An 11,630-nucleotide genomic window follows, 5' to 3' on the forward strand; every position below is an offset into this window, starting at 1 on the left:
TCTCTATACCTCTTCCACATTTCTACGAACTCTCCCGTAGACTCTTGAATTCCTTTCACTCCATGTATGGTAGATAATCGAGCTAAAACCACACTTAAAGACACTTGCTAGAAATTTTGCACTTCTAGCTTTTGTTAGGGCAACCTCCTTTATCTTCTCTCACTCTCTCGGAAATGAAGACATACTATAGCAAATCACCTTCAAAGTCGTTGATATATACTTGGTGCTTAAAGAATCAATGAGTTGTGTTTATAGATTGTGTTAGTGGGTTGTGTTTATGGATTTTGTTAGTATTATTATTAGTAATTTCAAGAATATCATTTAATATATGTTTTAGTTTTAATGACTTTTGTTTAAAGTTTAATTTGAATGTATTTTATGATAATAGATGATTGATGAACCCACAACCATGCATCCCGCTTCAACACAAAGTGCTTCCAGATGAAATCGAACACGTTACCTTTTGGTCTTTTAAACCGACTCTTACCACTAGACTACTTTGGTGAATTAGTATTATTATAAAATTTATAAAATAAAATAATAATAATTTATTTAAATTTAATATAAAATTTAGGTAAAAAACTAAATTATAAAATATTATAAAAAGTAAAATTTGCGACGGATATACCCATAAATAACTTAGGATGAATTGTGAGAATGAATGTCGAAAACATTAGAAAAGGATTTATTCTATAGAAAATTTCATCAAAAGTTTCGTCACATATATCGTCGCGTATCCCATTATTAATATATTGTCGTAAACCCGTGCCAATATTTATAGACTCACAAAAATATAATCAAAAATAGCTGCAGAAAAAAATATAGTGGAAAGTTCATCGCAAAAATTTTCCGATTAAATTTTTAATCGTCGGAGTATTAGCTACATTTATATTTGCGAAAAAATTATATAGATGAAATAAATGTCGCAAATTATATTTATCAAAAATTTTATCGATAACTTCCTTCGCTAATACATGTTTATTTTTTGTAGTGTTACCAAACTAACTTGAAACTTAAAATACACCAATCTCAAAAAAAATATGTATATAATGTTTATAAATATTATTTAATTTGCAGACGTGTCAAAATAATTAGAAAAACAAAAAATATTTGTTAGAATAAATATAATCAAATTTTGTCAATTTTAGAAAAAATTCAAATGACTAAAATATAATAATTTGAACCCTAAATTGTATAATTTAAATTTCAAGTTTTATTTAGTAAACATGACTGAAGTTTGAGTCTTAAATGATAAATCGTCATTAAAATCAATTATATTAGAAATAATATAAATACATTAACAATAATAAATAAATAAATCCCTTTTAAGTTTTTTTTTAAATTAATATGAATTTTATAATAAATTCATATACCAAAATATCCTAGAGATAGAGACACATTAATTAATCCTTATTAAATGTGTTGTGTCAATTTGTAGAATTATCAGTTGAAAGACAAATGTAATTATGTGGGCTATGACTAAAATTATAAAAATCACAATAGAAAAATGTGTATTTTTAATAACATTTTATTAATGTTGTTACCGTATTAAAAATTAAACTAATGGATATTCATCAATTATATAAAGTAATCCAATGTCTATCCTATTAATCCCAAATGTATTTTTGGGAGAAAAATACAAACATTGACATTTTTAGTCAAAATATTTTATATTTTAAAAATAGTTAAATTTTTAAATTGATACACTTTATTGGTGACAATTAAGTTTTTAGACTTGTTATTTCAAACATCACAATTTGTGGATCATTATTTTTAAAATTATACCATAACAATTTTAAATGCTGTTAACTTATATTTTTATATTTTATGTGACATGTATAAATAAACAAAAAAATCAATGTCGAATTTCAATAAATTAAATGGTTTGACTAACGAATTTTAAGGAATCTGTAATAAAAAATTTAGTTCACTGAAATTGGATAACTATATTAGTGATATAGATTTATTTATTTATAAATATTCGATAATAAGTTAAAAATGTTTGAAACCATCTAGATAAAACTCGATTTTTATATAATTTTAATATTAAAGATTTTCAAACGATAAGGTTTGTAGGAAGATTTTAGAAATCCAGTTCAAACCTCAAGTTTTGAGTTCTTTTTTTAATGTGTTAATATGGAGTCCTTTAATATTTAAAATTTACAATGTTTTAAGTTATTAATTGAGTAAAAATTGAATATAATAAAACATATCATATTATATTAAAAGTAATATGTATAGATTCATAGAATATTTACATAATCATCTGAAAATATAATAATTTGGAATTATATCCATTTAGTAATGTTATTTACTAAAATAAAAATAAAAATAAAAAATTGGATCTTCAATCTTCTTCATCCATCAGACACCTTCGCCGTTTCTCTCTTCTTCCCTGATCCAGATCAAATTCCACCTAACCCTTTTAAGAATCCAAATCTCTCTCATCAAAATTCTCGCCATTTTTGAATCTCCTTGCTTTCTCTCTCCTCTCTGATTCATACCCATCATCATGAGTTCTGCCGATCTTCTCAACGTTCAACCTCCAGAACTCAAATTTCCAGGTATATTTTGTTTGAATCTCGATGATTCATATCATTTTTTTGTTCAATTTAGCCTAGTTACTGTTTTCCAAGGTTTGTTACACTGATAATTTCTATCTAGGGTTACATCTCGTTTTGAATAACCTAAAGTTTGATTAATCTTTGTAAAAGTTGAACCCAAGAAGCAGAGTTCGTGTTCATTGACGTTAACTAACACCACTGATAAGTATGTAGCGTTCAAGGTAATGAATCCTGTTCTTCTGGGTATTGAGATTTATATGTTAGATATGTTTGATTGACTTGATTCTGTTTTATTGACAAGATTAAAACAACAAACCCTAAGAATTACTGTGTTCGTCCTAACAATGGTGTGGTTTTACCTGGTTCTCCCTGCATTGTAACGGGTATTATCCTGTTTCTTATTACATTGAATGGTTTTGTAGATTTTAGCTGTTTATTGAAGAAATTTTGATTTGATTTTTCTAGTAACAATGCAAGCACAAAAGGAGGCACCTTTAGATCTTCAATGTAAAGATAAGTTCCTTATTCAAAGTGTGATTGCTCCAGATGGTATAGATGCTAAAGATGTAACTGCAGAAATGGTGTGTTAAACTTTTCTCGATTACTTTTGCTGTGTTTAAGGAGATGATGTTTATGTTTATGTTGTTTTGTAGTTTGAAAAGGCACCTGGTAAGATTATTGGTGATTTTAAGGTGAGGGTTGTTTATTTACCCGCAAATAATCCATCACCAATTCAAGAAGGATCTGAAGATGGGTCTTCGCCAAGGGCATCTGTGATTGATAATGGAAACCAAGCTTCGTTACCAGATTCTGTATAGATTCATTTCCTTTTTTCATGTCTGAAATCTGAATTTCGATTGTTAAATTCTGATATTTTGCCTGCTTTATTTGTTATCAGGCTTTTAGGTCTTCCGGTGACCCATTGGAAAAAGCTTCATCTGGGGTGGGTGATTATTGAATCTTCCCTTTCCCTGTCTCGTATACTTTGAACTAATCATATGATTTGTGTTATCTATCGTATTCCTCTTAGGGCTTGTTCTGTAATCTGTATTTAAGTTATTGAAAAGTGAGTTATTTTGATGATAAAAAGACATTAGAGATGGTAGAAATATATCATGAAATAGAGGTATAAATCTTAGTATCTCGGTTCATGATTTGAATAATGTGATTGATGAAAGGATGCATGATACACTTTATGTTTATAGATCTAGATTAGAGAAATCTATCCCATGTTCATATTTGATTTTGTTTTTCTATCATCAGGTGTCTTCCTCTATTATGTCAAAACTGATGGAGGAGAAAGAACTTGCTATTCAACAAAACATGAAGCTTCACCAAGAATTGGTATTTATTTATGTCATTTTCATTGAAATTTGATATGTTCAAAGATTGGTATTTATTTATGTCATTTCAATTGAATTTGGGATTTGAATAGGAACTGTTGAGAAATGAGACGGGGAAGAAGCATGGTGGTGGCTTCTCGGTATTGTTCGTGGTTTTATTTGGTCTGATAGGTATTTTGATCGGTTATCTTTTGAAGCAAGCGTAGACGACGATAGAACTAAATATGAAACTTACCCGAACCCCCATCGTTATTACTATTTATAAGAAAGATCTAGCTTTTACTAGGACATACATGACATGTTGAAATTTGAGAAGTTTTTTTTTTAAGGTTATAGGATGCTTTTTTATTTAACCTTTAAAACAATTGATTTGTTTATTACTCTTTACCTACATACCTTCTCTATAAGGTGGATAATTTTATTTTTGCTTGAATTATTTGGTTTGGCTAATATTAGATGATTACTTACATCTATTAAATAAATCTTGTTTCAATTTGTAACTTTTTTTTTTTTTTTCAAATCTATATATATATAATGATGCTTAATTTTTAAAGTGTCTGGATTACCGGGTCGAGAGCTGTGGTTAATTTGGATACTTGGGTCGGATTGTGGGTTTACCCGTTTTTAAATTTAAAACGTTTAAAAATAAAATTAAAAATGCTAGAGGTATGTTTCGAACTTGCAACCTAACAAAACAAGTACAACTCTTTAACCAACTAGGCTACAAAGACTTTATATTTTAAATTCAACACCAAATTTGATAAACGCGGGGCGTTTTAACATTAATATAAGTTCAACTTTTTAACTAACTAATCTATATATATATAATGATGCTTAATTTTTAAAGTGTCCGGATTGCCGGGTCGAGAGATGTGGTTAATTTGGATACTTGGGTCGGATTGTGGGTTTATCCGTTTTTAAATTTAAAACGGTTAAAAATAAAATTAAAAATGCTAGAGGTATGTTTCGAAATTGCAACCTAAAAAAACAAGTACAACTCTTTAACCAACTAGGCTACAAAGATTTTATATTTTAAATTCAACACCAAATTTGATAAACGCGGGGCGTTTTAACATTAATATAAGTTCAACTTTTTAACTAACTAATCTATATATATATAATGATGCTTAATTTTTAAAGTGTCCGGATTGCCGGGTCGAGAGCTGTGGTTAATTTGGATACTTGGGTCGGATTGTGGGTGTACCCGTTTTTAAATTTAAAACGGTTAAAAATAAAATTAAAAATGTTAGAGGTATGTTTCGAACTTGCAACCTAACAAAACAAGTACAACTCTTTAACCAACTAGGCTACAAAGACTTTATATTTTAAAATCAACACCAAATTTGATAAACGCGGGGCGTTTTAACATTAATATAAGTTCAACTTTTTAACTAACTAATCTATATATATAATGATGCTTAATTTTTAAAGTGTCCGGATTGCCGGGTCGAGAGCTGTGGTTAATTTGGATACTTGGGTCGGATTGTGGGTTTACCCGTTTTTAAATTTAAAACGGTTAAAAATAAAATTAAAAATGCTAGAGGTATGTTTCGAACTTGCAACCTATCAAAACAAGTACAACTCTTTAACCAACTAGGCTACAAAGACTTTATATTTTAAATTCAACACCAAATTTGATAAACGCGGGGCGTTTTAACATTAATATAAGTTCAACTTTTTAACTAACTAATCTATATATATATATAATGATGCTTAATTTTTAAAGTGTCCGGATTGCCGGGTCGAGAGCTGTGGTTAATTTGGATACTTGGGTCGGATTGTGGGTTTACCCGTTTTTAAATTTAAAACGGTAAAAATAAAATTAAAAATGCTAGAGGTATGTTTCGAACTTGCAACCTAACAAAACAAGTACAACTCTTTAACCAACTAGGCTACAAAGACTTTATATTTTAATTTCAAACACCAAATTTGATAAACGCGGGGCGTTTTAACATTAATATAAGTTCAACTTTTTAACTAACTAATCTATATATATATAATGATTCTTAATTTTTAAAGTGTCCGGATTGCCGTGTCGAGAGCTGTGGTTAATTTGGATACTTGGGTCGGATTGTGGGTTTACCCGTTTTTAAATTTAAAATGGTTAAAAATAAAATTTAAAAAGCTAGAGGTATGTTTCGAACTTGCAACCTAACAAAATAAGTACAACTCTTTAACCAACTAGGCTACAAAGACTTTATATTTTAATTTCAAACACCAAATTTGATAAATGCGGGACGTTTTAATATTAATAAAAGTTCAACTTTTTAACTAACTAATATATAATGATGTTGAGTAAATGGATACTTGGGTCGGATTATGTATTGACCCACCTATAAACTTAAAACGGTTAAAAATAAAATTAAAAATGTTATCCGTAAATTTTTTCACGGTTTTTTATATTATTACTCGTGCAAATGCACGGGCTAAATGCTAGTTGGATTAATTTGATTTGTTTAATTGTTTTTCTTGTTCAATATTTCTATGAAAATGATACATACCCCTTTGGAAAAATTTATGATCCAATTTTTTAATTTAACAATTTTTTTTTTGTGTGTGTATAAGAGAAAACTTTAATGATCTTTTTTTATAATATTTTTTTAGAAAACATTTTTTTAATACTCGTAAAAATCTTATGTTTAGAAACTTATATATATATATATATATTTTTTTTTTTGCAATTTACTTTATTTATTTACAAACCTAGATTTAAACTGAAATAGATACATTGGCTGATACGGGTATTTAAGTTGTCGCTTTCTTTTCAATACCGGAAAGTATATTCATTGTACTTTCTTGGCCCTCTCCGACATGGTTCTTCCGTGTCTTTCTTTGTCTCGATCTTAGACCAGATCCTTTAAATTAGTGAACTAACATAATACTATAGATATAACTCAGTCGGGGTCATGGAGAAGTTTGAAATCCGCTAAGAAATGTGTAACATCTTAATCAACTATCTCCGAAAGAAAATAGATAACGTTTAAGCGACTCTTAATCGTCGGGTTGTACATACTTTTACACTCTTTTCCTATTAGGTTTTGTACAATTTTTTTATTATTCAAATAACTTTGACATTGTTCTTATGACTTAGATCAATGTTTGATTTCATATGCATGGACCCAAAAAAACCAAATTCATTACATATATAAGATTATTTGAATATCACTTACAAATAATCTAAATAACCCTATAACAGAACAAATGTCCCAAATTAAAACAAAATTATCATAATTCCAATTTCCAACCATTAATACAATTTACACAGATCCAGTTCATGTTGATAGAACAAAACAAAGATAAGATTACTAATCACATAAGAACATTAAGATCAAAACAACAAAAATACATAAACACAAACAAAGATCCCCAAATCAAAAAAACCCTAATTCAAAGATCGCCGTCGCCGTCCTTCTTAGGTTTCCGGTAGGTCTCTTCAACCTTCTTAGCCCTATCTAATCCAAAATAAGCAAGCTTTCTAATGTTGGGTACATTATAATTCTGAGCAATATAAACCCCACAAACTGTTCCACAAATAAAACTGAAATAGCTTCTGATTATACCCATCTTCTTCAAATTCAAAAAAAATTCTACGATCTAATCAATAGATCTAGATAGATCTGATCAATACCCTTTTCAAATCAAACCCACCACTGTAATTTTCATTAAGAATTCGCAGATTAATCTGTTTAAAGAGAGATAGAGAGAGATGAATTGAAAGAATCGAGCTTTAATGATGTAACAATGGCGGTGGGTTTTCTTGTTGTCCAAGATTATATATATATTTTTAATTTTTGGGGAAAGGATTGAATTTATGTATATTAATTATCAAGGGTTCAATTTTATCATGTAATGAAAGTTAGGATCTATTTTTATATTTTGATAAGTGTAAATATGTAAGGAAGCTCTCAATCTTCATTCACATTTTCTATTTATTCTCAAAGTTTAGTCTTTATGTTATAAAAGAGATTTGATTTTTAGATAAAATATTATTTTGATTTTTACTAACTATGTTGTTTTAATTGATTATTTTATAGTAAATATTACATGATGTTTTAAAATTTGAATATGAACTGAATGTATATTATTTTAGTTATATATATATAAAATGTTGTTTAATTTTAAAGTGTCCGAATTGTCGACCTAACAAAACAAGTACAACCCTCTAACCAACTAGGTTAAAAACATTTTTATTTTAAATTCAATACAAGTTCAACTTTTTAACTAACTAATCTATATATAGATAATGATGCTTAATTTTAAAATTTTTAAAGTGTCCAGATTGTCGGGTCGAGAGCAGTGGTTAATTTAGATATATGTGAGTGTAATGGATACTTGGGTCGGATTATGGATTGACCCGCTCATAAATATTTTTATCGTAATATTTTTTTAACGATTTTTTATATTATTACTAGTTAGCATAAGAATTATAAAGAATAAATGCAAATGAATTCTTTTACTTAATTGTCAATATTTCTATCTCGATAAGAATTCATTAGTTGACGAAACATCTTCTTGAGCCTTTCTTCAATTGGTGGTAAGCCGACTTCATTAGCAAGCCAATCTATATACTCCATCTATTAAACATTACAATATACACACAAAAAAAAAATTAAATGCTAAATTGAATTCATTATTTTGTATCTAAGATAGATAAATGTACCGGCTTCAACGAGAGGCGATGAGTAAGATGCTTGGGTATTCCACCCTCCTCCATTTCCTTATAGTATTCTTTAACATTGTCCAACATATCCTCTTTTGATGGCAAAATAACCTCTCCCGACAATGTTTTCGCGATCCACCTTGCTTGAAACTCAACCATTCGACATAAAATATCCTGCTCTTCATATAAGTTTATTAAAAAAAATATAAATATGAACATAATTTACTTAACCAATCCGAAAATAGTACCAACCCGAGTAGGTAAGGCAAGAAACGAAAGAGAAGGGGCAAACTCTGGCGCGAATACATGTTTATACAACGGTCCGACACGATTATCATCCACGGCCACAACCCCATTTGTCCTAAGAAATGGGAAATCGTATTTGTACCTAAAAAAAATTGTTTTATGAAAATGATATTTAAATAAAATTGAAGATATACATTTAATAATACAGACCCTGTACAATGGAAGATTATATCGGGATGAACTGATGAACCGTCTTTAAATAATACAATACCACGCTCATTATCGACACATTCAATCTGCGACATAGTCAAATTCAGTTCAATCAAATTATGTCAAATAAGTTTTATTTATAAACATGTAAGATGAAATTCTTGCATCGGAATGTTGCCACATGTTATGGTGGCCCTCCAATTTGGCGATTTTCGTATCGGGTGATCTTGACGAAAGATGAACTTCTTTCGCCACTGTAGCGATTTCTTTTGATATGTCTATTCCACTCGGACCATTTCCAATCATAACTACAATCTGTTATAGTTAAGGATAACCATTTCAATTAGTCTCGAAAATTTAAGTCCATAAAATTTATGAAAAACAAGAACCTTACTTGATCTAGGAATGGTTTTGGAACACGATAATTATGACTATGAATTTGCTTTCCTTTCCACTTTTCCATACCCGAATGATTCGCCAAAACCGGGATAGTATGATGACCATTACAAATCAAGACAGCTTCGAATATCTCGGTTTCAGATGAACCCGACTTATTTTTGAACTCCACGGACCAACCGCCGTTGCCCGACCCGACCCGTTCGACTCCAACAACCTCCGAGTTGAACCGAATCAACTCAGTGATTTCAAAATTCCTTACGAAATCGTTCAGAAACAACAAAAACTCTTCATGACCCGGGTAATTCCTCAGATCTCCATTTTCTCTGACTGAAAATGGATAATCAGAGAAACCCATTAAATCTCTAGGAAGGTTTGTTCGAAGAGAAAGATAGAGGCTACTATGAACGACTTCTCGAGTCGGGTCGATGCTAATCGGGTCGGATTCTATACGGGGATCATAAACCCATGTTCCTCCAATTTTCGATGATTTTTCGAAAACGGTTACTTTGTGGCCTTCTTTCCTGAGTTCTCTGGCGGCGACAAGTCCGGCGACGCCTGCTCCGATCACCGCCGTCTTAACAGACTTAGCCATAGTAGATTGTGATTTTGTTTTGTTCATTTTCACTAAATAAGTATATATATAATGTTTTTGATTTTTATTAAGTTATTAATTAATCGAATTATTTATTGTTAAGCCTAGATCTGGATCAATGATATTATGCAAAAGAGTAAAAGAGTGAAAAGTCATATTTTTGTTTAGAAATCCATATTAGCGTTATTTTATTAAAAAATCTCAAAAAAAAAAAAAAACCTTTAATAAATTGTATCAAGTTAGACCAATCATAGACTTGATTTTAAATAGAAAACGGATTAAAACAAATACAAATTCATGACATCAAACATCAAGCATATCGAGTAAAAATTAAATTGGAAATTTTCCATAAAATTTTCGGAGCTTACTCGAGCAAGCCTAAAACTTCTTAAAGCGCTTTGAAATTCTTTAATAAGATGGAGGTTTGATATTTATGTTTTAGAATCTTCTCTATAAGATTGAAATTGAAATTAAGTGAGTTATATATATATTTTTTTAAATTAGAAACTCATTCTAAAGCAATATAATAATTAAAAACAATAAAATACCTAGTTTTTTTTCTCATATACAAACTATTTTTTTCATATTTATATAAAAAAAATATTATAATAAAAGGTTCATATTTAACTAAGTTAAATATTATAAAATTGATTAAATAAAAATGATAAAGTTAGAATATTTCAAGAGTTTATAAATTTTACAAGAATGTGTATTACAATAGGTAATTTATTTCGAATCGAAATAATTGGTTATTTAAAAAATTCATATATATTTATAAAATATCATAAGACAATTTTGATTAATTTAAATATTCTCCCCTAGTCTATCATCTTGGTCTATATATTCTAATCATATATTAAAATTTTCTGCAATGAGCTGTATTGCATTATTGAACAACTATTAGCAATTAAAAAATATTAAAAAAAATTCCACTAACTATCAGTCTAACACTACAGCTGATAACACTAGGAAGGATAAGATTAAGAATTTTAAAATCTAAATATAATTTTATCTAATCACAAAAAAATAAAAAGACAAAATTACCGAGCACGGAGATATTTCATTAGAGAAATGAGTCGAATTCATATTTTTACCGGATCTCACCTTAAATAACGTCATGACAATATTGTCAGTCATGACAATGTTGTCGTGAATAAATTTCATCGGTTATCTATAGTTGTCGAAAGTTCTCTAATTTCACTATAACAAAATAAATCTTAAAAAAAACAACGGGGCTAAAAATAATTTGACTAACTCCAACAAAACATTTCAACAACTGCCAATTGATTTGATAATCAATATACAATGGAAGGCAAAATCCAAACCACAAACTAACAATATGCAAGAGGAGGGGCAAAACTCACTCCTTCTCATTCGACATTGACTAAATCGTCCATCTTAGCATACCTCCATTAATAGCATTCCAATCAAAGAGTGAGATCTTAGTAAACACTTTTTAGTTTCATAACAAGTCCCAACAAAAAAAAATATATGTGATGACTTTATTAAATAACGTATAAATAATGTTCAACATTAAACGAATCAATTTCTCATCATTATAATCCACAAATTTCAACAATCTCATATGGGAGTTCATATCAAACATAACCTTGATA

General features: G+C 29.0%; 3 protein-coding genes across 3 annotated transcripts; 1 reads left to right on the forward strand and 2 right to left on the reverse strand.

Moving 5' to 3' along the window:
- The first annotated feature begins 2,338 nt into the window (after positions 1-2,338).
- LOC124941277 (vesicle-associated protein 1-3-like) lies at positions 2,339-4,343 on the forward strand. Its single transcript, XM_047481580.1, has 8 exons — positions 2,339-2,564; positions 2,715-2,785; positions 2,866-2,947; positions 3,030-3,145; positions 3,218-3,376; positions 3,463-3,507; positions 3,828-3,908; positions 4,000-4,343. The coding sequence occupies exons 1-8, from the start codon at positions 2,513-2,515 to the stop codon at positions 4,111-4,113; spliced, it is 720 nt and encodes a 239-aa protein (XP_047337536.1). The 5' UTR covers positions 2,339-2,512; the 3' UTR covers positions 4,114-4,343.
- A 2,826-nt stretch (positions 4,344-7,169) lies between these two features.
- On the reverse strand, positions 7,170-7,607 carry LOC124941280. Its single transcript, XM_047481582.1, has one exon. The coding sequence runs from the start codon at positions 7,469-7,471 to the stop codon at positions 7,295-7,297; it is 177 nt and encodes a 58-aa protein (XP_047337538.1). The 5' UTR covers positions 7,472-7,607; the 3' UTR covers positions 7,170-7,294.
- A 1,104-nt stretch (positions 7,608-8,711) lies between these two features.
- LOC124941276 (flavin-containing monooxygenase FMO GS-OX-like 7) lies at positions 8,712-10,014 on the reverse strand. Its single transcript, XM_047481579.1, has 4 exons — positions 9,418-10,014; positions 9,189-9,338; positions 9,024-9,109; positions 8,712-8,955 (listed from the first exon to the last, which is right to left on the reverse strand). Exons 1-4 carry the CDS (start codon positions 10,012-10,014, stop codon positions 8,790-8,792), a joined length of 999 nt encoding a protein of 332 aa, XP_047337535.1. The 3' UTR covers positions 8,712-8,789.
- Between the last annotated feature and the right edge of the window lie 1,616 nt (positions 10,015-11,630).

The sequence above is a fragment of the Impatiens glandulifera genome, chromosome 6, assembly GCF_907164915.1.
Source record: "Impatiens glandulifera chromosome 6, dImpGla2.1, whole genome shotgun sequence".
Taxonomy (NCBI): domain Eukaryota; kingdom Viridiplantae; phylum Streptophyta; class Magnoliopsida; order Ericales; family Balsaminaceae; genus Impatiens; species Impatiens glandulifera.